This window comes from Salmo salar, chromosome ssa07 (assembly GCF_905237065.1).
Source record: "Salmo salar chromosome ssa07, Ssal_v3.1, whole genome shotgun sequence".
Lineage (NCBI taxonomy): Eukaryota > Metazoa > Chordata > Actinopteri > Salmoniformes > Salmonidae > Salmo > Salmo salar.
Window position 1 is genome coordinate 44,466,341 of NC_059448.1, and position 27,479 is coordinate 44,493,819.

The 27,479-nt window shown below is 42.9% G+C and overlaps 1 protein-coding gene across 1 annotated transcript in view; it reads left to right on the forward strand.

Annotated features, from left to right (window-relative positions):
• The first annotated feature begins 10,404 nt into the window (after window positions 1-10,404).
• Window positions 10,405-27,479, forward strand: part of LOC106609340 (USP6 N-terminal-like protein) — a 67,031-nt gene continuing 49,956 nt past the window's right edge. Inside the window, exons 1-2 of the mRNA XM_014208072.2 lie at window positions 10,405-10,653; window positions 20,922-21,022. Coding sequence (XP_014063547.2) covers window positions 21,019-21,022 — 4 coding nt within the window. The 5' untranslated portion in view covers window positions 10,405-10,653; window positions 20,922-21,018. The remainder of the gene's footprint in view (window positions 10,654-20,921; window positions 21,023-27,479) is intronic.

The window sequence follows — 27,479 nt, forward strand, 5'->3', positions numbered from 1 at the left end:
AAAGTGTGATAGAGAGAGAGAGTACAGGAGATGGGAAAATGTGAGAGAGTACAGGAGATGGGAAAGTGTGAGAGAGAACAGGAGATGGGAAAGTGTAATAGAGAGAGTACGGAGATGGGGAGAGGATTGTTTGATGAGCCTAATGAAGATTAATCACCCAGAGAGGAAGCTGTTGCCCCCCACCTCCTAGCAGAGATACAGGAAACTCATCTAATCTATCAAAGTGCTCATATTACGGCTGAGGTTTGTCGACAGGCGGTACGCAGACACTCCAAACAGATTGAGGTTGGTGCTGCAAACAGACAGAGACATCCCAGTCCCACTGACTGTAAAGGGAGGTGACACTTTAAAAGTGGCCAATATGCTGCTCTAATTATCATTATATAAATGAATGACACTAATGTCTATGGACATTGCAACAGACACGGGTGCATCTACATCATGGGAGCCAAAGGGTGTCACTGGCAGAGCCCAGAAGACCACAGTAAGGTCTACAAGGAATCTACGACTGGTAGGTTCATCTCCCCAACTCACAATGTCAGTGGCTCTGGGGTTGAGTCCTTGTCTTGCAACCTAGAGGTCATAGGTTCAAATCTTATATCTGGCACTTCTGTCTAAAATTCTGCATCTCTCAATGTCAAATATACAAAGAGAAGCGGCAAAAGTGTGATGAGTCAGTGGCTCTGGGGATAAATATCTACTTTGAAGCTAAGGGTTTGGGGTTCAAGTCTCACCACCTGTGCTTTTGATTACATTTCTGCACCTATCAATGCCACAGAGTAAGGATCTTTCCCCCTAAGCACAGGGTTGTAGGTTTGAACCTAGGTGCCAGCTCCTGGGCATGGTTGCCTACTGAGGACTCCGCTGGTCAGTGAGTCAGGGCCACTTTGGGAGCTGCTGCCACACAAAGTGGTGTTGGCTGTAAAGGCATGATAAGCAGAGGGGGGAAATTCCTGGGGTTCCCCCCTGCGTTTCCAGACAATAGGTTACTTTTTTCTCCATAACCACTGCACTTCGCTGGAGAGGGGACCCCAGGTATTCATCCTCATGAATTCTGACAGCCTTCCAACTATCCCAGAGCGTCAACACAACCAGGTGATGAGCCAGGGATCAAACCTGCAACCCTGCGCTTCAGAGGAGAGAACCTTAACACAGAGCCACTGACTTTCACACTCTGAATGTGAAGAAATACACACAAGCTAAGGATTGAACCCACAGCCACAGATTCCTCCACATATCTGTGTATTTCAGATGGAAAGGCACCGCTGCAGAATTACGTAACAGAAACCATATTCCAGGGCTGCATAGTACATACAACTTCAATATAAGTTCACACTAGCTGCCACTGCCATTACAGGAGACAAGTTGAGAAAGTAGTGAACTCATGACCTCTGGTGGACAAGGTGGGAGTCATTCCAGAGCGCTCTCCCCCTCTTCACCTTCCACAACACCTAAAGCCACTGAACAATAACGTAGGCCTCGATTCAATCAGATCGAGCATTAACCTGCACTGGCTGACATCCACATAGAGGATGTTTGGCGGTGTAACTGCGGTAGGAGATGACAAATCGATGAGCGGGTGCTCTTGTGCATCACCAACCACTCCCTTCCTTATTATCCCAACTGCATTAGCAGTTCAAAACGGTGCTAGAAAGTGTAGGCTCTATCGATGCTAGAAATAATGACACGAAGTCAAGTGTTTCCCCTATACGTGTCTATGGGAACACCTATACCAGACTAATCGAGGTGTAGACAATAGAACATCACGCATTGACATGTTTGAACTTGTAACGCGGCTGCATGAACCTCTAACGCGGCTGCATGGGATTTGTCGGATATAAAGTTGGGTGTGGTTTCATTGCATCCAATGGCAGTGTCCGCGATAAAGTAACACAAGGAGCCACTTGTGGATCTCTAATGCGGTTCCACCTCCTGCACCGTCAACATTACCGCTATGTGGATGTCGGCTAGCGCAGATCTGATAGAATCTAGCCCAAGGTTTGAATTGAGCCACGGCAGAAGTTTCAAATAAAATTGTTCCCTGATCATTGACTTAACCATCGTATGGTTGATTGAAATCCTATGCCCAACTCTAAAGCCAAACTTCAGAAACTCTCCTTCATCATTATAAGGAAGAGGGCAGGATGGCCACACAGAGAGGCTTTGAAGGAGGGGTGGCCTCTGCATCACCAGATTTAGGTTGCAGGTTCAAGAGCATCCAATGAAAGTATGAGCAAAACAGAATTCCTTATCTAGAATACACAATCTCCACTTTGGTTTAGCAAACAAAAACTTGAGAATCTAATTGTAACAAAGTTGAATTCTATATGTGGGCATCACCGCCACTGCTCTAGTCTGGTGGAAGTGTCGACGCCTTGTCGACTCTCCACAGTCGACTGGGCGGTGCTCAGCAGGGTTCAATCCCCGAAGTCTCCCCCTTTCCTTCAGAACTGAGCTGTTCTCGACCCAACCAACCAGCCATGGAGATACATCACTCGATGTGGAATTCGAAGAAAGCGTACTCTGGCAACGGGGGTCTCCTTGGAGATGTTGAGCCTGGACCTGACACAGATCAGAAACCGCTTTTCCACCCTGGATCCAGAGGTTCCGGTGCCCTCTTCCTTGGGGGCTTCCCATTCAAGATCGGATCCGGAGGTACATGTGTCTTCGTCCTCTGTTCTGTCTCGCTCTCTGGTGGCTTCTACCTCGGGTTCAGATCCTCGGAGCTCCCACCTTCACCAGACCGTGAGGCTGCCTGAGAGAACGGCCCATTCAACATCACAAGCTGTCATCATAGACAGCTCTATGGCGAGAAACATCTCGGTCCCCAAGGCAAAAACCCTGTGCTACCCAGGAGTACGAGTACAGGACTTCACAAGGCTGCTTCCGACTGTTCTACGACAGATGCCGGGAGCTAACACTGTCGCAGTCCATGTGGTATCAAACAACATCAGGAGGGTTAGCTCGGAACATCTTAAAATGGATTGTAAAGAACTGATTTTAGCATTAAAAGACTACAAAAAACGGCCAATAATTTCAAGTCCAGTACCATTGTTTGGCCGTGGGTGTAAAAGATTCAGCAGGCTACTGGTATTACACACCTGGCTAAAAGACTACTGTAGCTCTGCTGGAGTCACTTTTATTGATAACTTTGACACCTTCTGGAAACAGAAGATACTCTACAGGAATGACGAAGTCCATCCAAATCATCTTGGCTCCTGGACTCTGTCCACGGATTTCAACGCTGCGTTGAAACAATGACTTATCAATGACCCAAGACCGGCTCAGTTAATCCCTACCATTGTGACAATGAGTCGTCATAATGCTGCATCAAATGTACATTATCCCAGAGGCGTTGGCAGATACAATGTAAGTCACTTAATTTATGTCCCCCTAACTGCCCTGAATACCTCTGTTGATCCTACAGCTATTGTATGCTGTAATCATGAGCCTATGAACCAGAGTTACACTGTTAGCACTGAGGCGGTGTGCCCTAGTAGGAAGACCTTAGTGCAGGGTGAGCTGCACAATCAGCTTGAATATTTATACTATTATTTATAAATAACATGAGCAAGTCTACTTCTGATAAGCTTTGCAGTAAAGCAATAAAAACAATCAAGCAACCCAGCAAAGTGCTAAAAATAGCCCATATTAACATATGCATCCTGAGAAACAAGGTCCATGAAGTTAATAACTTGCTTGTAACAGATGACATTCATATTCTGACTATCTCTGAAACGCACTTAGATAATACTTTTGATGATACAGTGGAGCAATACATGGTTATAACATCAACCGAAAAGACAGAAATGCCAACGGGGGGGCGGTGTTGTGGTCAATATTCAGAACCACATTCCTGTAAAGCTTAGAGACGATCACAAATGTTAAATACTGTGGAAGTAATATGGCTACAGGTTCATCTGCCTCACCTAAAGCCCATTCTTGTGGGAAGCTGCTATACACTACCAACTGCTAACAGTCAGTATCTGGATAATATGTGTGAAATGCTTGATAATGTATGTGATATCAACAGAGAAGTACATTTTCTGGGTGATTTAAATATTGACTGGCTCTCATCAAGCTGCCCACTCAAGAAAAAGCTTGAAACTGTAACCAGTGCCTGCAACATGGTTCAGGTTATCAGTCAACCTACCAAGGTAGTTACAAACAGCACAGGAATGAAATCATCCACATGTATTGATCACATCTTTACTAATGCTGCAGAAATTTGCTTTAAAGCAGTATCCAAATCCATAGGATGTAGTGATCACAATATACTAGCCATATCTAGGAAAACCAAAGTTCCAAAGGCTGGACCTAATATAGTGTATAAGAGGTCATACAATACGTTTTGTAGTGATTCATGTGTTGATGATGTGGTGTGTAATGAGGAGCAACCAGACACTGCACTTGACACATTTATGAAATGGCTTATTCCAGTCACTAATAAGCATGCACCCATTAAGAAAATGACTGTAAAAACTGTTAAATCTCCTTGGATTGATGAGGAATTGAAAAAATGTGTGGTTGAGAGGAATGAGGCAAAAGGTATGGCAAATAAGTCTGGCAGCCCAACTGATTGGCAAACGTACTGCAAATTAAGAAATCATGTGACTAAACAAAATAAAAATAAAAACAAACTATACTATGAAACAAAGATAAATGATATAAAGAATGATAGCTTTGGAGAACCTTAAATTATATTTTGGGGAAAAAAGCCAACTCGGCTCCATCGTTCATTGAATCAGATGGCTCATTCATCACAAAACCCACTGATATTGCCAACTGCTTTAATGACTTTTTCATTGGCAAGATAAGCAAACACATCCAAGTATATCTGGCCAAATTATGAAAGACAAGAATTGTACTTTTGAATTCCGTTAAGTCAGTGTGGAAGAGGTGAAATGTTTTATTGTTGTCTATCAACAATGACAAGCCACCGGGGTCTGACAATATGGATGGAAAATCACTGAGGATAATAGTGGACGATATTGCCACATCTTCAATTTAAGCCTACTAGAGAGAGTGTGCCCTCAGGCCTGGAGGGAAGCTAAAGCCATTCTGCTATCTAAGAATAGTAAAGCCCCCTTCACTGGCTCAAATAGCCGACCAATCAGACTGTTACCAACCCTTAGTAAACTTCTGGGAAAAATTGTGTTTGATACAATGCTATTTGACAGTAAACAAATTGACAACAGACTTTCAGCACGCTTATAGGGAAGGACACTCAACAAGCACAGCACTTACACAAATGACTGATGATTGGCTGAGAGAAATTGATGATAAAATGATTGTGGGTGTCACGCCCTGATCCGTTTGACCTGTTCCTGTGATTGTCTCCACCCCCTCCAGGTGTCGCTTATTTTCCCCAGTGTATTCATCCCTGTGTTTCCTGTCTCTCTGTGCCAGTTTGTCTTGTATGTTAGTCAAGTCAACCAGCGTGTTTTTATTGTACTCCTTTTGATAGTCCTCCCGGTTTTGACCCATGCATGACTCTGGACTACTTTCCTGCCTGCCTGATCCTTCTGCCTGCCCTTCGGTTCTTTTTGGACTCTGAACTGGTTTTGACCCTTTTGTCTGTCCACGACCATTCTCTTGCCTTCCCCTATTGGATTAATAAATATTGTAAGACTCCAACCATCTGCCTCCTCTCTCTGCATCTGGGTCTCGCCTTGTGTCATGATAGTGGGGGCTGTCTTGTTAGACTTCAGCGCAGCTTTTGACATTATTGATCATAGTCTGCTGCTGGACAAAATGTATGTGTTATGGCTTTACACCCCTTGCTATAATGGGGATAAAGAGTTGTCTAACAGAACACAGAGGGTGTTCTTTAAAGGAAGCATCTCAAACAATCCAGGTAGAATCAGGAATTCCCCAGGGTAGCTTTTTAGGCCCTTTGCTTTTTTCAATCTATACTAATGAAATGGAACTGGCTTTGAGTAAGTCCAGTGTGCTTACGTATGCGGATGACTCAACACTATACACGTCATCTACTAGAGCGACTGAAATGACTGCAACACTTAACAATGCGCCGCTCTGCCTTAACAAGGCAGGTCCTATAGGCCCTAGTTTTATCGCACCTAGACTACTGTTCAGTAGTGTAGTCAGGTGCCACAAAGAGGGACTTGAAAATTGCAGTTGGCTCAGAACAGGGCAGCAAGGCTGGCCCTTAAAAGTACATGGAGAGCTAACATTAATGACATGCATGTCAATCTCTCGTGGCTCAAAGTGGAAGAGAGATTGACTTCACCATTACTTGTTTTTGTAAGAGGAGTTGACAAACAAGCTGAATGCACCAAGCTGTCTGTTTAAAATACTAGCAGACAGCTCGGACACTCATGCATACCCCACAAGACATGCCACCAGACAGACAGACAGTCCCCAAGTCCAGAACAGACTATGGGAGGCGCACAGTACTACATAGAGCCATGACTACATGGAACTCTATTCCACATCAGGTAACTGATGCAAGCAGTATAATCAGATTTAAAAAGCGTAAAAATACACCTTATGGAACAACGGGGACTGTGAAGAGACACACACAAAGGTACAGACACATGCATACGCACACATTGTGATGTTGTATGGTGGTATTGAACATTTTGTGTTGTGGATATGTGGTGATGTAATGATGTTATATGATGTACTGTTTGATCTTTAGCTCATTCAGTACAAACATAGTTCACTGTTTTATCTGTTTTATATGTAATGTGGGTGCTTTGGTGTGTTTGGACCCCAGGAAGAGTAGCTCCTGCTTTGGCAGCAGCTAATGTGGATCCCTAATAAATACAAATACAAAATACAAAGGAAGGCCTACTTTTGTTATCTCATAGTACTTTAAACAAACTTTGTAATAACCAAATAGACACTGGATGTTTTTGGGCAAAATATTTATTCAATGTATGTAGAGTTAATATCCAAAATTTGCATTTTCAGAAATGCTCCCAAAATGACTTACCCCCTATTGGATTTATACAGTACTCTGCTGCCATCTTGTGACTATGAAGGAACATACAGCTTGGAATATGCTTTTATTTCCATTCGTCTGATCTAAACAGTCTCATAAAAACATACGATGCTGTTAAACTTTATGCACCATTAAATAAGTATTTTCCTTCAAATACCAAAAGGCCACAGTAAATGCTACCTATCACTTGTGCATGAAGTGTAAAAGGTAAACCATTAAGGTTATGAGGTGATTAGAGCCCATAAATGTGATCTACTATTACATGATTCCTATTGAAGCTTGGGTGTGTTGTTCGTTTACCTCTCCTGCTTGTTCCTATGCAGACTCTCCAGTGTGGGAAGCATCCTGTGCTCCTCGTGGGTGTTTGATTCCTGGTCCACACCCAGAGAACCCCTGTGTATCTGTGGGTCCACAGTCACCAACATGAAGGAGGATCATTAGGATGGAGACTGCCTCCACTTCTCCCCTCCTGGGATAGACAGACTATTCTTGTTTTCTGAGGGCTGTACTTAAATGTCCTCCAGGACTGTAATAAAATGATTAAATAATTTCTGCAAACAAAAACTGTACACAAAGTGAAAATAATCTACTGGTATCCCTCTGTGTATCAGTCAGGCAGCATACTGTGCTCTTTATTTGAGTAGTTACTCTTGTTGGGGCAGACTTGGTTTGCAGACACCGCTGCCACAATCACAGGCCTAATAGGCCATGAAATCAACACACGCAGCGGGTGAACTGTGGGAGTGTGACACTCTCCCCAATGCCTTAACCTCGTTAGGTGTGACATTAATATAACTGATGGGACATAAAGTGTGACACTAACAAGGTGAGCGAGACAGAGTTTCTAACTGGGAGAGATAGATAACAAGAGATTGCACTGCTGTCAACAGATTACCACCTGTGACTCAGACACCTAGACTAGCTAACTGTTCTGTAAAAGGTTATTGACCCCTGACGCTGGTGAAATAGTTTCATTTGTTTGTTTGTGACTTCTCTACAGCACTCCTAGTTTGCTTTCTAATTGAATGGAGCGGTTCATTAATGGTGCGGTTCATTAATGTCTGCCATACTGTGTGTTCAACAACAAGTGACAAACACATAAATGCATACATTGCTTGACTAAATTGTTGTGACTGTTTCGGAATAGAATTTAGATGTTTGAAATCCATAAAGACGTAATAAACATCAAACCTTGCTACAGTATACCTTGTGTATTGTGTCTAGTCTCATTATATAGTAACCTCAAAACAAACACGTCAATGTGTAGACATTGCTAGTGACTTGTAGTGAAATCGAAGAACGATTTATTCTAATTTGAAGTCAGCCAAGGAGGCACAGGCCCCAGTTAGCATAACCTTTAAGCAGTCTCTATGTTCTTCCAATAACACTCTCAAAGGTAAATACTCTACCGCACTGCGCTGCACACATTATACACCATCTTTGTTTCTCAAAGCCTCTGTTAGAAGAGGGCCACATCACTAGGAAGCACAAGTAACAGAGTTAAGAACGTACCGTAAACTCCCTCCACAGCTACCTAGAAATGTCGCCAATGGAGCTATCAAATTAGATATTTTTGGATAGCAGAAATGGTTGGTATGTTTTCAAGGAGGGCGGTTATGTGTGTTCGCGAGTGGAGGATCACTGGTTTAAGCCCGGTATGGAGACAGAGACAGTGGAGAAAGCCATACCTTTAGCAGCACACTGACGACTGTTTCACTGGTGCCGTGACCCAGATACGCAGTTGGGCTCAGCTCAACGGCCGGGGTCACTAGCTGTGTAGTTTAGAAGGGGTGAGTGTAACGAAGTTAAGAACGTACCGTAAACTCACTCCACAGCTAGGTTGAAAGGTCGCCGATGAAGCTATCGAATTAGATATTTTTTGATAGCAGAAACGGTTGGTACGTTGTCAAAGAGGGCAGTCATGTGTGTTTGCGAGCAGAGAATCACTGGTTCAAGCCTGGTATGGGGACAGGGACAGTGGAGGAAAGCAAAAATGTTAGCAGCGCACTGACGTCCATTTCATACACACACAACAGAACCAAACAGAATTTTATACTAAGACTACGACCCATACTGGGGCTGGTATAATATTAGACATCCAGTCCAGTATCTAGATGTGTCATAAAAAGTGTTTTAAAAAGTGGGTACTGTACATAATGTACCTGGAAACTGGCAGGCATAAAACTACTTTCAGGATTAATGGGTTCTGTAGAATACAATATGTGCCCATCCCCACTATCTGTGTACAAAAGCTTATCACTGTCCTGCAAACACAACTACTTTGTTTGTTCTCAAGGGCCTTAGTCATGGGCTATTGGTACTGTGCAGCTTTGCAAAACCTTCAGATCATATGGATAGGTTCAGGTCATGTTATAACATTGTTTTAACATTCTATTTGTACATTGTTATAAATTGTTATAAGTTGATAATGTATTGATCAGATAATAAGTGCCCAATCTGGCTGACTTGGTTGTGCATACAAGCAGTTTCCTCTCCCTCAGTGGGATCACTGGTATGTAAACACTATACAGTATAGATAAGAGGATATCCTACCTCAGTGGACTGACTGAGTTTTGTGTGAAACAGTCCAGCCAAGCATAGTACAGTGGATACTTCACACTAAGAATAAATAGAGGTTGGTTTGTTTTGTTGATGGCCCGCTAAGATAAGAAGAGCAGTATCACTTTGCACAATATACACTTTAGTAGTGATCAGTAATCACAGTGATCTTCAGCATTCAATAACAAATACACTTTAAACAATGTCGGCCACTTTAAACAATGTCACTTCATATAATGTTTTCATACCATGCATTGCTCATCTCACATGTATATACTGTACTCTATACCATCTTGCCTATGCCGTTCGGCCATCACTCATTTATATATTTTTATGTACATATTCGTATTCATTCCTTTACACTTGTGTGTATAAGGTAGTTGTTGTGAAATTGTTAGGTTAGATTACTTGTTAGATATTACTGCATGGTCAGAACTAGAAGCACAAGCATTTCGCTACACTTGCATTAACACCTGCTAACCATGTGTATGTGACAAATACATTTGATTTGATTTGAAGAGTTAAGGCTATGAGTTGCTGGTTACAAATAATAACAGAATTGCAGAATTCATTTTGTGTAATTTTTTATATTTTTAAGTAGCCTATTCTAAATAACCTATAAAATACTTTCAGGCCACCTGATGTTTTCACTTGAAATGTATGATATGAGAACGCGGAGCAATAGTTTGTTCCTTTAATATCAATATCACGAATTTATAGGCTACCAGGTTTATTAACAGGCTATTAGCAAGACTCGTGCGCAGTACTTTTCATTATGCATACGAAGACTATGAGACTACTTTTCCTTTGTTGGTAAGTGTTTTTCTATCAATTAAAAAGGTGCAAGTGACAACTAGTGATAATTTACTATTCGCCACCTATGTGCCGCAACCTCGTTTCGGATCCAACATGGCGGGTGAGATAAACCTGTCGTGCGGCGCATTGCTACCTGGAGTGGGATTGATTACACAGCGCCCTGCAGGGGTTCCATAGTGAGTTTGAGAAGTGTTCTGTTCTGGGAGAGCGCTGACTTCCTGGTACGGGACAATGGACATGTTTTACTCTAGTTTGGCTGGGAAAACACACGCAGCGATGTGATCAAGACGGACACGTCGAGTTAGAACAAGGTAAACCTGTCCTTTCGATTTTCAAAATGTTCTGGGAAATATAACTTATCAACTTCCCCGATATGGATGTCAGTGTACTACTGTTGGCTAAACGCTAGCAAGCGGACTGCGGCTTTGAAAGTAGCATACGTGATGGGAACCAGGGGCACGCGTTTGTGTAGTGTTGTCCGCATTGAACGACTCGGTATGCGGGATTATTCCAGTGTTTTGTTTACAATCGAGAATATGGTTTAATAGCTCCAAACTTTGTTCTTATTTATATTCATCGAGGCCTACCTAGCCAAACCCCCGGACGGCCTCCTGCAGCAGAGTCGATGTTGGTAGACTGCAGAAACACTAATCAAGCTCTCCCATTGGTCACAGACCTGCATTCCGCGGCTCTGGTTGGCTTGGTTTTCCTTTCACTCATTTGACGTTTGTGGCGCTTTCATCGTTTCTCCTGTAGCCTAATTGATTTAAGGGGATCAATTGTAGAATTAAACGATTTGATTAAGAGTTATTGAATGGTATTTTGCACGTGTGGCTGTGTTCTGAGTAAATAAGGCGATCCATGTTTCTTTACCAGGTCTGGGACTATTGGCTACTGTAGTAGCGATGAGCTACATGGGAGAATGGGTATAGTAACGTAGTTAGTTACCTTTTGTAGCAGTGCCTCAATCCTATCCCGTTTCGGGATAATGCGGCTTAACACATTCTTGGCTTTTCGGCTCGACCGAAAAAAAACTCGGTTAGGGATACTTTGTAGTTATGCCACAAAGAGCGAAATTGCGAACATGGAACTCGCAAACCGATACATTGTATTACAAATGCCACCCACGAATGAAAGTTTCCTGCCTGGCTTCCACCCAGAAGCATGAGAGCGGATCACACAAACAAATCATGTTTACAGTATCATACAGCAAGCCAATAAACCATAAGCCTACTGGCCTGTTTATGACAGGTAGTGGACGTTATGATATCAGGGAGAGAATATATTCGCGTTATCAGCTATTGTGTTCCATTGTATCACTTTGCGGTACTGTCAGCGTTGTTGCTGAGAATCGCATTTCTCGTGCAGTGGCTCACGAGCCCTCCCCATCGTGTCTCTTGCCGCCGAATGGCCTGAACGATGAGGAATGGATGTGTTTACCCGTCACAGCCTCCTGCATCAAAGAAAGATACGCCATTTGCTGACAGATGCATCGTTTAAAGCCTATTCATTTTTTTTTATTAGCAATGAGTTATGTCGTGCTGCGGTTTCACATGCCATCCATAGGTAGGCTATGCCAACCACCCTAGTGAGGATACAAATTCTACGCGTTGGAATTAGCCTGGAATTATCTGCATTAACAAACGCAACCTGGACTCGGGGGTAGACGTAACATAGTTAATGTGAATCTCCCTCCATTTAGTATATGTTATGTTTAGTTTGGTATTAGATGTGACAAATGGGGAAGCAATTAACGTTTAAACAGACGTTTTCTTTCTCGGTTTTCCATTCAAACAATACGAAATTCATTAAAGTCCACGTGAATTCACATTGCAGATGGTCTACATCGGCTTCCTGCGGTGAGAGAAAATTGTATAATTTATGCTGCTGGTGCCCTTGCTTTTTTCATGAGTGCCGCATGTAGCTTGTCGTCATCCAATCACAAGTCATCAAACTGGTACTAGGCTACGGTCACAGAGCTAGACCCTCCCTATGGCAAGTTATTAGTAGATACACTACATGGCTAAAAGTATGTGGACACCTGCTTGTTTGAACATCTCATTCCAAAATCATGGGCATTTAATATGGAGTTCCAATTCATCCCAAAGGTGTTCGATGGGGTTGAGGTCAGGGCTCTGTGCAGGCCAGTCAAGTTCTTCCACACCGATCTCGATGAACCACTTCTGTATGGATCTTGCTTTGTGCACGGGGGCATTGTCATGCTGAAAGAGGAAAGGGCCTTCCCCAAACTGTTGCCACAAAGTTGGAAGTACAGAATTGTCTAGAATGTCATAGTATGCTTTAGCGTTAAGATTTCCCTTCACTGGAACTAAGGGGCCTAGTCCAAACCATGAAAAACAGCCCCAGACCATTATTCCTCCTCCGCCAAACTTGACAGTTTGCACTATGCATTCGGGCAGGTAGCGTTCTCCTGGCATCCCCCAAACCCAGATTAGTCCGTTTGTCTGCCAGAATGTGAGGTGTCATTCATCACTCTAGAGAATGCATTTCCACTGCTCCGGAGTCCTATGGCGGCAAGCTTTACACCACTCCAGCCAACGCTTGGCATTGCGCATGGTGATCTTAGGCTTGTGTGCGGCTGCTCTGCCATGGAAACCCATTTCATGAAGCTCCTGATGAACAGTTCTTGTGCTGACGTTGCTTCGAGAGGCAGTTTGGAACTCTGTAGTGAGTGTTGCAACCGAGGAAAGATGATTTTTACGTGTTTCAGCACTCGGCTGTCCCGTTCTGAGCTTGTGTGGCCTACCACTTACAGTTGACTGGGGCAGCTCTAGTAGGGCAGAAATCTAATGAACTGACTTGTTAGAAAGGTGCCAATATTTGTCTATGGAGATTGCATGGATTTGTGCTCGATCTTATACACCTGTCGGCAACAGGTGTGACTGAAATAGCCGAATCCACTAAGTTGAAGGGTGTCCACATACTTTTGCCCATGTAGTGGATCTATAGGCTCATCAATGGAAGATGGAATTATAATGACAGAACTAAAAGTTAAATGATAAGGACCAGCTACACCAAGAGCCAACAGGTAAGCTATAATGAATCATCTGAATGGAGTTGTTATTTACTGTCGGTTTTCGGAAGGTGAGTTATGTAGTCTCAATTAGCCTAGCTAACGTTAGCTAGCTTAACTAACGTCTCTCTGTTTGATGCAGTCAAAACAGGTACTATGTAATCAGATGAGATGATAAATAACTAGCAATAAGTGAGTCTACCAGCGCGAGTCGATCTGGTTGCTATCTTTTTTCCCTCTTCCTGCTCCCCTAGTCACAAACATTTGATCTGCTGCTCTGCTTCAAGCCTCTCGCTCTCCCTCGTGCATTACAGCTCCTGTTAATAAAGTAGCAAACATGTATTTTTCTCCTAACATTACAGCATTGTTGCGTTAGGTATTTGTAAAATTTTATTTTCTCTTTATGATGATGATCGGGACCTGTTAGTGGTAATTTTGTGATAACTGCAATGTGATTTGTAATTTTGTGAAGAAAAACAGTTTTTCAGTAAGGGATTTTTTTTCTGAACGTTAGGATCCCAATTTGGTTTACATTTAATGTTTAAATGTTCACACCTCTAAATGGTATGTATTCATTTTTTTGGATGTCCATCATCCATTTCGTATGCTATGTTACGAACTGCAATTTGAAAGTCATGTTATGAATTGCAATTTGTACGCTATGTTACGAATTGCAATTTGTACGCTATGTTACGAATTGCAATTTGTACGCTATGTTACGAATTGCAATTTGTACGCTATGTTACGAATTGCAATTTGTACGCTATGTTACGAATTGCAATTTGTACGCTATGTTACGAATTGCAATTTGTACGCTATGTTACGAATTGCAATTTGTACGCTATGTTACGAATTGCAATTCGTACGCTATGTTACGAATTGCAATTCGTACGCTACGTTATGAATTGCAATATGTTATTATATGTTACAAATCTCAATTCGTTGTGGCTAACGTTGTCTAGATTTGCTAACGCTAGCTAGGTTACTAACGGTAGCTAGGCTAGGGTTAGGGAAACTGTTAGCCAACCTGTTAAGTAGTTGTAAAATAACAAAATAGTAAGTATTTTCTAAAATGCTGAATTTGTCGATGAGATTCAAACACCCAAACTTTTGGTTGCTTGACGTTCACATTATATGCCCACCCACCCAACCACACTCCTTTCATTTTAGCCTTAAGTAATCTTCTGTCATATGTAACATACCAAATGTAAAATATCATACTCATTTGAGTTTCCCGGATTTACTTTTTATTTATTATGTTACGTCTCGTCTGAGACCAGGCCGCTGCTTACCTTTTACTGCCCTTCATAAAGTTAAGACCCAAGTGTCCACACAGATAGTTGTGCTAGGCATGCTGATGAAGTGCATTAAATGTTAAACAGTGGGAGTTGGCGCAATGGTAAGTATTGTTTGTTGACACAGACAATTCCAGGCATTGATGAGGAAGTTGTGGCTCATGGTGAGTTGTTTATTATCGATACAACTCTGTGCTGGAGTCCATTTAATATTGATGGGCAAAGCATCCAGATGTAGCCTTTTAGCGAGCTTAATTATCCTAGCTACCTGTAAAGCAAATGCACATTTTTTGTCCCAATTTATTTCCCCCTATTTATACCAACATTTCTCAACTTCCAAATGAATCTAGGTAGTAGCCACTTCACACACAGTTAGACCTATAGACAGAATAGGAAGTAGTTACATATCTGCCCTGCACCACCTGTAGTGCTCGGTGATTTGGACTGGATAGGAAAGCAGGCCTATACGGCTACAACTTTTCTATCTCAACCGCTTTAATTGGTTGAATTATCAAGAGTTATGTTGTCAAAACACAATTTTATAGCTGTACAATCACGTTTGCACAATGAATGTGGTAAGTTTATGTTGAATCGACAAAGAGAAGTCACCCCCCCTTTCCAATATTCGAATCGTCCTGATAAAAAAGTCAGTGAATGAATCATCACCAGTGTTGTATCCTATTTATGTCCATTCATTTGGTACTACTAAGCCTATTACCTACTACTACATAGAATACCATGGCTTACAGAATAAAATAAAATAACTCTTCATTATTTATATTTTTTATCAAGTTCAGTTTAAAATACCCCTAGTGCCATTTCAAACATGTTTCCTTATTTCATAGTTCTTGGACAATGCTAAGGATCTCTGTCTTTCTGCCCTGATACCCTGACAGTGAGGAAAGAGAGCAGCCTGCAGTAGTCAGGCAAGGGTCAGCAGCCACAAATAATCTCATATGCCCCTCTCTGTTTTATACACACACACACACACACACACTTTTCACATGGGCTCTGTACACAGTTGGCACAAAGAGCAGTCGTGCCTCTTGTAATGCCTCTCCACAGAGAGAGAACTAGTGTTTAGATTTGTGTTTGTAATGAAAGAGCAGTCTGTTTGTCCGTCTGGGCAGTGTCTTGTGTGAGTTGGAGGGGTTTCTTTGACTGCCTCAAAAGCTGGTCCCGGCTGAGCTTCCGTAGCATAGCAACCAGGCCTTTGCTATGGGTTCTCTCTGTAATAAAACACACAGACATACACACAGTCTGAAAAATGGTGCTGTGGGCACTGAGTGGGTGGAGGATTCGGTTTCTCCACTTCCCCACACAGAAAACACTGCCAGAGACAAAATGCCCTTTATATGTGACCTTAACTGCGTGTGTGTGATCAAACAGGTCAGCCCACACTGATAATAGTTAAATAGATTACAATACAATTTACACACACACACACACACACACACACATCCTGCCTCTCAAACACACATACCACATGTTTGAGAGGGTATAGTGTTATTACATTCCCCTTCTCCTCTCCAGGCGCTGGCAGAGCTCCGGGTGCCAGTCTCTGGTGGGTGCTTATGCCCGCTGGCACATTGGTCTGCTTTCTCTCTGCCTGGCCTTGGAGTGGCCGGCCCACACACAGCACACCAGATGTTTGTGCAACCTCAGCCAAGCTCTGTGCGCGTGTGTGTGTGCGCGAATGCGAGTGCGTGAGTGTGTACGGGTGCGTGCGCAAGTGCGTGCGTGTGCGAGTGTTTGGCAGCCTCCGTTGCACGTACGCATGGATGCTGCTTTGGCTGTACCTGATGCTCTCATTTCTGCCAGGGTACCTCTCAGTCCTTGGAGAAGGAAGAGAGGTCCATCCACTGATCACTACACCCCACCCCTAGCCCATCTCTCTCACTCTGCCTTGGGCCAATGTTCCTTTATGCCTGACCTTCTCAGCTTTGGAGAGAGATACTACTAACCCCATAAATAATACAGAGTTGGGCCTATTTTAATAGGGCTTTGAGTTCCCTCTGTCTCCTCAATCTTCCTGTAACATTACTGTTGATTGGCTGTTCAGTAATGCTGGGGTTGATTGGCTGGCTGTAGACCTGGGTCAGGGCAGAGGTGAGCATATTGTCTGGTTTCCCTTATCCCAGTTCACCGCCTTAAAGCTAAGACTCTCAGCCCACACACTCAGGCCCGAGTCCAATCTATTAACCCATTGTTTTCCTTAGCTAGATCTTTTCCTTAGCTAGATCTTTGCTGACTGAACCACAGCAGGTGTACGCAACATGTCTGGCTGACTAGATTAGAGGTTGACCGATTATGATTTTTCAACGCCGATACCGATTTATTGGAGGACCCAAAAAAGCCGATACCGATAAATTGGTCAATTGTTTTACATGTTTTATTTTATATATGTGTGTAATAATGACAATTACAACAATATTGAATGAGCACTTATTTTAACTTAATATATTACAGAAATAAAATCAATTTAGTCTCAAATAAATAATGAAACGTGTTCAATTTGGTTTAAATAATGCAAAAACACAGTGTTGGAGAAGAAAGTAAAAGTGCAGTATGTGCCATGTAAAAAAACTAACGTTTAAGTTCCTTGCTCAGAACATGAGAACATATAAAAGCTGGTGGTTCCTTTTAACATGAGTCTTCAATATTCCCAGTTAAGTTTTAGGTTGTAGTTATTATAGGAATTATAGGACTATTTCTCTCTCTATACCATTTGTATTTCATATACCTTTGACTATTGTATGTTCTTACAGGCACTATAGTATTGCCAGCCTAATCTCGGGAGTTGATAGGCTTGAAGTCATAAACAGCGCTGTGCTTCAAGCATTGCTAAGAGCTGCTCGCAAACGCAGGAAAGTGCTGTTTGAATGAATGCTTACGAGCCTGCTGCTGACTGAGCGGTGGTAGGCAGACTGCTCTATCAAATCATAGACTTAATTATCATATAATAAACACACAAATATGATCCGTAGGTCATTAATATGGTCAAATCCGGAAACTATCATTTCGAAAACAAAACGTTTATTCTTTCAGTGAAATACGAAACCGTTCCGTATTTTATCGAACGGGTAGCAACCCTAAGTCTAAATATTGTTGTTGCATTGCACAACCTGCAATGTTATGTCATAATTATGTAAAATTCTGTCAAATTAATTACGGTCTTTGTTAGGAAGAAATGGTCTTCACACAGTTCGCAACGAGCCAGGCGGCCCAAACTGCTGCATATACCCTGACTCTGCTTGCACTGAACGCAAGAGAAGTGACACAATTTCCCTAGTTAATATTGCTTACATGAATTTTAGCTAAATATGCAGGTTTTAAAAAATATACATGTGTATTGATTTTAAGAAAGGCATTGATGTTTATGGTTAGGTACATTGGTGCAACGATTGTGCTTTTTTTCACGAATGCGCTTTTGTTAAATCATCCCCCGTTTGGCGAAGTAGGCTGTGATTGATGATAATTTAACAGGCACCGCATTGATTATATGCAACGCAGGACACGCTAGTTAAACTAGTAATATCATCAACCATGTGTAGTTAACTAGTGATTGATTGTTTTTTATAAGATAAGTTTAATGCTAGCTAGCACCTTACCTTGGCTCCTTGCTGCACTCGCTTAACAGGTGGTCAGCCTGCCACGCAATTTCCTAGTGGAATGCAATATAATCAGCGTCCAAAAATGCAGATTACCGATTGTTATGAAAAGTTGAAAATCAGCCATGCCGATTAATCGGTCGACCTCTAGACTAGATATAGCTACAGTAGGTGGGGCTATTTAGATGCGAGGCAACCAGGGTAGAGGATTGGAATCCACCTGTAGTCTCATGTACAGCACTACTGTAGGAATGTCTTTATCTCTCATTGCTTAACACCCCCCCCCCATTCAAGGGTTTTCTTTATTTTACTATTTTTTACATTGTAGAATAATAGCGAAGACATCACAACTATGAAATAACACATATGGAATCCTGTAGTAACCAAAAAAGTGTTAAACAAATCAAAATATATTTTATATTTGAGGTTCTTCAAAGTAGCCACCCTTTGCCTTGATGACAGCTTTGCACACTCTTGGCATTCTCTCAACCAGCTTCACCTGGAATGCTTTTCCAACAGTCTTGAAGGAGTTCCCACATATGCTGAGCACTGCTTTTCCTTCACTCTGCGGTCCAACTCATCCCAAGCCATCTCAATTGGGTTGAGGTCGGGTGATTGTGGAGGCTAGGTCATCTGATGCAGCTCTCCGTCACTCTCATTGGTCAAATAGCCCTTACACAGCCTGGAGGTGTGTTGGGTCATTGTCCTGTTGAAAAACAAATGATAGTCCCACTGTGCAAACCAGATGGGATGGCGCATCACTGCAGAATGCTGTGGTAGCCTTGCTGATTAAGTGTGCCTTGAATTCTAAATAAATCACTGACTGTCGCCACACATGCGGAGATCATCTGTTCACCTACTCTGTGTCTCACAAAGACACAGAGGTTAGAACCAAAAATCGCTTATTTGGACTCGTCAAACCAAAGGACAGATTTCCACTGGTCTAATGTCCATTGCTCATGTTTCTTGGCCAAAGCAAGTCTCTTCTTATTATTGGTGTCCTTTTAGTGTGGTTTCTTTGCAGCAATTTGACCATAAAGGCCTGAAGATCTTTGAAGAAACTTTCAAACTTCTTGAAAGTTTCCACATTGACTGACCTTCATGTCTTAAAGTAAAAATGGACTGTCATTTCTCTTTTGTTTATTTGCCATAAATGAACTTAGCCCTATTTAGTAAAAGACCATCTTCTGTATACCACCGCTACCTTGCTACAATACAATTGTCTCAAACACATTAAGAAGGAAAGAAATTCCACAAATGAACGTTTTAACAAGGCACACCTGTTAATTGAAATGCATTCCATGTGACTACCTCATGAAACTGGTTTAGAGAATGCAAAGAGTGTGCAAAGCTGTCATCAAGGCATTATCAGTACATTATCACTGTTATCACAATTATATGCACAAAGCAAAATGTCATTGTATAATTAGATGCGCAAAGCAAATCTTTCATATACAGTGTGTACAAAACATTATGAACACCTGCTCTTTCCATGCCCATCCCTGGTCTATGTCAACTTTTATGAGACCGGTTCTACTCATTTTGACAACTTTCGAGTCCATATTAGGAAGGTGTTCTTATTTTTCTGTACCCCTAATATTTACAACTTGGATTCTTGAACACAGTTGTAAGTATTGGCATTTTTGGATTGACACATGAAACTATGTCAGCGCTTGTTTGTCTTCTGTTAATTAAAGCTGGAATCCTTAATTGGTGAAACTGCCACGTCTGTTTGGGGAAATTACAACAATGGGGAAATTACTGCAAACAACAGTTTTTTTTCCCCCCTCTGATAGCATTGCACACACATTAGGACAGCACAATATGCACTGCAATTTATTTTACCACGCTGCCGAATTCTCCTCTACTCCGTTTTCATCAACAAAATGATAACAAAGGCGCTGGGGGCGAACAGTGGAGTTGTTCCCCCTAATGGAATCACAATCTTTAAGTGTTTTTCTGGCCTGTGCTCGACCAATAGCAGAGGTCTCTAGGAAGAATTGGATCCTCTGTGGCTTCTGCCCTGTTGTGTCATGGCAACATGAACCAGTTAATTTACCACTCCCTCCCACTGCATGGCTTGCATCTGCAGCGCTATCCAATGACCTGTTATTACCCCACCGCAGAGGAACACCACCGTCATCAGATTATGGTTATTTAGTTTGGTGGGACGGTGGCTGGGCCTTATGGGTACACACACACACACACACACACACACACACACACCAGGCCTGATCACTCTCACCGCACCCTGTCATACTAGCTCAATGATGACACTAATGACCATGCCAACAGTCATCTCTAATCCTCTTCATCGGGGTGTGTGTGTGTGTGTGTGTACCCTGCACGTACTGTGTTTGTGTCATGGAGCTCGTCACTCCAGGGGTGTATGTCAGTGAGGTGGACAGGACATGGGACAGATTGTACCCATCATGGAGTCAGTGACGCCTAATGTGATTCCTCATATGAAAGACCTCATGATATTTCTGAACGTTATAAAGATTTGTCTTCTTGGAAGTGTGTCGCCACTTAAAAAAAAAAAATGTGACCCATTTTTGTCTCTGAAATATCAAATGTGTTTGAGCACCTATTTAGTTGTGTTTTAGTCTCCGCTCATTTGAATGACTCCTCCTCTGCAGGTCATGAGTGCCTCTAGGAGGGAACCTGTGGAGAACGACCGCACCTGTCCAAAACCCCGCCTGGGTCCTGCCCTGTTCCCCACCCCCGGCCTCCACTATGAGTAAGTACCAAAACCCTTCACCATACCCCTCAACAGCCAGGGCTATCATAGGTCACTACCCTTTTCACACCATCTTACCGGCCTGAACCGTACTGTGCTGGTTAGCACGGTTTATCAGTGTTCGGTTCAGCTCACTAGTGGGAAAAGTCAATTTTATCATTGGTAGCTATTTGATGTACCCATCTGGATAGAAGCTGGAGAAAAGAGAATAGCTCTGAGCTATGCTTCTGTGATCCACAGCGCTCCACTACATGTGGCCGATGGATGCATCATGTGGAGAGGTGTTAAATGGGCTCAGTCTGTCTGCACCTCCTCCTTCCTGCTCCCTGTGGCTGAACCATATGGCAGAGAGGAGAGAGCCGCGTCCTTGCCTCGCCACGGCAATCACCCATCAATCAGCCCCGCAATGCATGATGGGAAGGGACATGGGGTGTAGCGGGATGCACACTCCATCGTGTGTGTGTGTGTGTGTGTGTGTGTGTGTACAGCTGTGCCTGGGCCATCTTTGTCCATGGTGTTGAATCTGACTGTCTGATGGGACATGCTGCATTCTATGGAAAAGTGAGCTGTGAATCACACTGTGTCTGAGCTTCGGCTTAGTTCTGTGTTAAGTTATTGCACTTGGAGTGTGTCTTGGCTCAGAATACATGGGCAATAATTAAGAGCTTCGGGTGTGTCTGTGTTTTGCTGAGTGTGAATTAAGTTAGCGGTATCAAAGGAATGAAAAGGTGTGTCCACTCAGGACTAAAACTTTGGACAAACAAAGTTATCTGGATATCGTCTTTCAAAGGGGACTTTCCCCATGGCAGCAAAGCAAAAATATTTAAGAGCATTTCAGATAGAATGTATTGCATAGAGCTGGCCTGATTGTCCAGTATGTCCATGTCTATTATAGTAGAACATGTCCGTTTCCTATCTGCAGTGCTCTGAGTAGGCCAGGTCTCTGGCTGGTGCTGAAGGGTTGCTAGTAGGTTACCGGGGCAACCCTGTGCATGTGAGGTGTTCACTGTAAGGTGATTGGATTAGCCAGATGCTGTGGAGGGGAGTGCTGAGAGAGTGAACTCGACTACTGCCTTTTCCTCTGCACGCTCCAACGCTCATAAACATGCAGGTGAAGCATGGGACCGTGTGCTTGTGTTTATGATCTGTTATTATGGTCCACAAGGTGTCTGATTTTGAGTGATGGATGAAAATGTAATTGATAGTAACAGACGAGAGACACCTGCCAGGAACTTGGTGCTGAGCAGGTATTTATAGCTTACGTCAGCTGCTCTGTGCTCTCACACTGCAGAACTGGGCTATTAGGGTTAGAAGAGAACTGGGCGGGAAACCACTCTTGGACCACACTTGGTGATTTCTTACTAAAGTAGCCCCCCCCCCCCCAAAAAAAGACCATGATTTTTATGAAATTTCAACCATTGAAGCGTCTTTTGGAGGAAGGATTGTTGACATATATTTGACATTAGTATATTAAAGCATAATAGATGAATAATGAATAGAAGTTGGACATTTTGCCCTAAACACGGCCTCCTTTTAAGACTAGTGTTTCAGCTGTAGATGCTACAAAGTAAAAGTTGGTGTCATATGAAGCTTTACCGCTTGCTCTGTGACATGAGTAGTATATTGATTTCAATAACAAATGTCTTACATATGTTTATGAATATTGAAAAATATAAACATGATTATAGGAAATCTAAATGTTTTGATTAACCAAATGTTTCTTTATATTGTTTTACAAAATGTACTCTACAGGCATTTCAAAGTTCCTGTGTGTGTGTGTGTGTGTGTGTGTGTGTGTGTGTGTGTGTGTGTGTTCGTTCTGTGCTCCGGCCCTGTGTAGCCTATCACCAAGTCTCCAACTTTTCCTGCTCTGATAAATGCTGAAAGGCCTTTCCATCTTTGATCCCTTACTTCAGTCAGAACACAAATAGCACAGCTACAGAGTCTGTCAGGCTGCACCAAAACAACACCCACTAACAACCCAAACCCTGTTGTAACCCCACGGGAGAAGCTGATAGTACGCTCACGTATTGTACCCCAATGTGCTTTCTCGGCTCACAATGTGCTTTGGGATAAAATGGCTTTGGTAATTTCACTCACTGTTTGTGCCCTCTCGATGTTGTTGATATCCCTAGTTAATTACCCTAATTAGCCTCCGCCCGCCCGTTAGCCTGTAGGATGGGGAGATGAGGGGGGGTTTGCTCTCCCTAACGAGTCTGTTAATGAGCGACGGTCGATGGATGATGACTCATTCTGGATGGAGTCATTTCCTGTGCATTTGGAAAGGTGGTAGAGGACAGGAGTTGTCTCTGCATCACACAAAGTTTTTACAGATACAAGATGTGTTCGCTTTTGTAAAGCGCTTGGAGCAGTAGGTAAAAAGAAAAAAACTACCTAAAATAGTAATAATTCAATTAATTTAACATTAGAACCAGTATCCAATTGTTTTCTGAGGTAAATGGGAGAAAAAAGCACAGAGTTCCCATCCAGTTACTTTTCACACCCGAAAACAACCTGCTTTCTGTTTTAATGTGAAACACGCGTTCTCACAGTGAAGAGTAGTTCTGTCTTAGCCTTGAAATGGCTGGACTGTGACTGCTTCTACACAGGCCCTTAGGTTAGAGGTCTTTCAGTAGTGTAGATATCAAAGTAACCAGAGTACTCTCTCCATCCCCCCTCTCCCTACTGACCAGCCGTGTTTGATAAACAATCCAGACCTCACATGTCTGTGTTATGGAGGTAGAGATGAAAGGGGGAGTGATGTATGTTACCAGATGTCTAGCTATCACCTGTCTCCCCGCCCCTCTCTGTCTCTGCCCCCACTCTCTCTTTCACACAGCCCTTCCTCTTTCTCCCCTTGTCAGAGGAGAACTGATCTGATGTCATTCGGTAGCTAGCGTGCTGTTGGGTCCACAGTGGCTAGGCGTGGCGCAGACCAGGGTCATTATCTCCTCTAAAGCCTCATCTGGTCTCCATCTGCTGGGCTCCGAGACAGCACCGCTAGCCTCGTACGCTGGCTACCACTGCTCTCTGACAGCCTGCTGATAGCCTGATAACACTAGCCCTGTTGTCATGGGGAACATGCTAACAGACTACTGGAAGACACCAATATAGGATTTGACTTTGACAGAATAATAATGTCCCGAATGCAAATCCAAGGCCCCAAAACACTAACCGGCTAATCCTTGGACCTTTTCATGCTGAGCAGGGCAGAGTGGCTATCTGCTAAAATGCTAACACTTGGCCCTGGTTAAAAGCAGTTGGCCTCCAATCCATTAACATGCTAACTTGGCCCAGTCTAGGGCTATACAATCTCTAAACCGCTAACATGGGAAATCTCAGCACTGATAAAGCAGAAGTGTCCAACCCCTGGTTCTCTGTCTCTTGGTGTAGGGCCAGGCCTGCTAACATCCCTCTGTCTCTGGACAGGACAGCTCTGCTTAGCACAGCAAGACTCCAGCATTCCCTCAGACTGACACACTGTCACAGGGATAATTACTAGAGAGAGGTATTTGTTTGAGGGACAAAGCCCATTTTGTGTGGTACAGGTTGGACTAGTTAATCTATCACACTTGGGCTGCGTCCTGAACAAGTTGAGAAGTTTAACTATGCGAGAGTGCACATAGGTGTTAGTACAGTAGGTAGATGTTTTTTTTTGTTGTTGTACAAAATGTAAATAATGTATGTTACATTGAAGGTGTCACCTCTAACAGGCAGGACAGTTTGTTGTTGTAGCTATAGATGGGTTAGCTGACAACGTCATGACAACGATGTGCATGCATCAATGGGGCAGAAGTCAGTGTGGTGTTGTGATTCCGGATGGCCAGATGGCTAGCAACAATAAGAAGCTGCCATGTGGGGAATCGTAGGTGGCGCGTTTCAGCTCCTTTTATCCTGTTCCTGATACAACATTTTGTTTTTGAGGTGTTTTGACTGATGTCGGTGCTAATATGGCAAAGTTTTGCATGCTAGCTTACCAACAACTGTAACGATGTATTCGAGAGACGAGTAATCATTGTGCAAATGTATTTGTTTTCAATAAACATTGGAGACAAAATATAGTTTGCATGTTGTCAACATTCTAAGCCAATCCCGTCTGTTTTGAGTTGGTTTTGTTGCTAAACAATCAACCCGTCTATAACTGGAGCAACTGGCTGCGATGGGTTGTAGCTGCTACTGTATAGAGGTAGTAGCATTGCTGCATTGCAGTGTTGAACTAGTGTTATGTTTTGGGCTTTAGTACGGTAGTGTTTATGTCCTCTCCCATATCCTCTGATCTCAGTTCCTCCTGTGGAGCCGTAGTCTCAGTTCTGTGTTCACAATGGAACCAAGTCTCCCACTCCACTGACCTGGCTTCCTGTTACTCTCTCACTTTCTCTCTCTCTCTGCTTTTCTCTGTGGACCACAGCATGTAGCTGATGACGTGTTGTGATGGCTATTGTGATGGGGGGGGGCGTGTGTGTGTCGTGATTAGGGGTGAAAAGGGTTGGAAACTTTCCGGTACATTTTCCATGGGAAGTTAAGCCTGGGAATTTTGCTTAAATTCATCTAAATATAACAGTGAACCTTTTTTGTGGGATACACACAAGGCAATTCTAGGTCTTGTGGCATATTTTGGTTAAACTGTCCCCAATTCAATGGAATTGCTACCCTCTGCATGCACAGTGCATTCTTCCATCACATGCACAGCTGATTCGCAAGATCTTGCACACTCATGAGATGCTATTGAGCCCACCCTACTACACTGTCTGAGCCAAGGACTACATGCTTTCTGGTAAGTTTTGATTACAATACTGGGTGGGGTGAATATATTTTATATGACATACCTGATTTTTTGTTAACTTAAGTAAAGTAAATAATAGCCTACAGCAAAGTGTGTTTAAATAATTTCGAACTTGTTAAACATTTCTGCTAGTTAGTTTTTGCTACAATGTGGGTTTTAGCTTGCTTGAGCCTCCTGAGTAGTGTTAATTCGCCTGTTTCCATAAATGTTTTAAAATGAAACATGTATCTTACAAAGGAGTTGTTTAATCTAACTGCCTAACTATTTATCTGTACATGGAACTGTATATTTTTTTTTAGACATTTATTTTCTTCTATTCTTTACAGGAAAATGCCACAGGCACTATCTGATGTGTGGAGACATTTCACTGCAGCTAATATAGAAGGAAAAGCTGTGACATTTGCAAATACTGTGCCAAATCATATGTGAAGAATGCAACAAAGATGCAGAATCATCTGGCCAAGTGCATAAAGTTCCCTCAGCGCTCACAACAAGAAACCTCTGACAAAAGTCCCTCTACTTCTATTTGAGGTGAAAATGATGAATCAGACAGCTTATCGATAGCAACAGCTCATGGTCCTCTTGGAATCAAAGTTTTTTGACTCAATGGAGAAACGTAGTCCGAGAAATGCCGATTAATGTCTAGCTCAAGCTGTGTATGCAACTGGTTCACCTCTGATGCTCAGTGGCAATGTGTATTGGAAGAGATTTCTGAATGTTCTTCGCCCAGCATACACCCCTCCAACCAGACATGCTTTATCTACTCATTTGCTGAATGCAGAGTTTCAACAGAGTTCAAGTGAAGGTCAAGCAAATCATAGAGAAAGCAGACTGTATTGCAATCATCTCTGATGAGTGGTCAAATGTTCGTGGGCAAGGAATAATTAACTACATCATCTCCACCCCTCAACCAGTATTCTACAAGAGCACAGACACAAGGGACAACAGACACACCGGTCTCTACATTGCAGATGAGCTTGAAGGCAGTCATCAAGTTATAGCAGAAATCTACCTCACCAAGCAAAGCGAGAAAAATAAGAGCACCACATTGAAGCTGGCCACCAACACCTGTTGGGGTGGTGTTGTCATCATGTTTGACAGTCTCATGGAGGGGACGAAGTCTCTCCAAGAAATGGCCATATCACAGTCTGCCGATATGGACAGTGCCCCATCAAGAGGATACTCCTGGATGATGCTTTTTGGGAGAGAGTGGTAAGCAGCCTGAAACCTTTAGTAGTAGCCATTGCACAGATTGAGGGAGACAATGCCATCCTGTCTGATGTTCAGACTCTGCTTGCAGATGTAAGAGAAGAAACACGTACTGCCCTGCCCACTTCACTGTTGCTCCAAGCAGAGGAAAAAATAAAATATCAAAAAGCGTGAAGACTTCTGCCTGAAGCCCATACACGCTGCAGTGTACATGTTGGACCCCAAGTATGCTGGCAAGAGCATCCTGTCTGGTGCAGAGATCAACAAGGTCTATGGTGTCATCACTACCGTGTCTTGGCAGTCTGGCGAAGTACACTTCCAAGTAAGGGCCTTGGGATGGGGATGCAATATGGCAGCCGTGCCAACATATCTCATCAGCCACCTGGAGGAAGTGACTTTGTGGATCTGAGGCTCTTTCCCCTGTTGCCTCCATCATCCTCCAAATCCCACCAACATCAGCCGCCT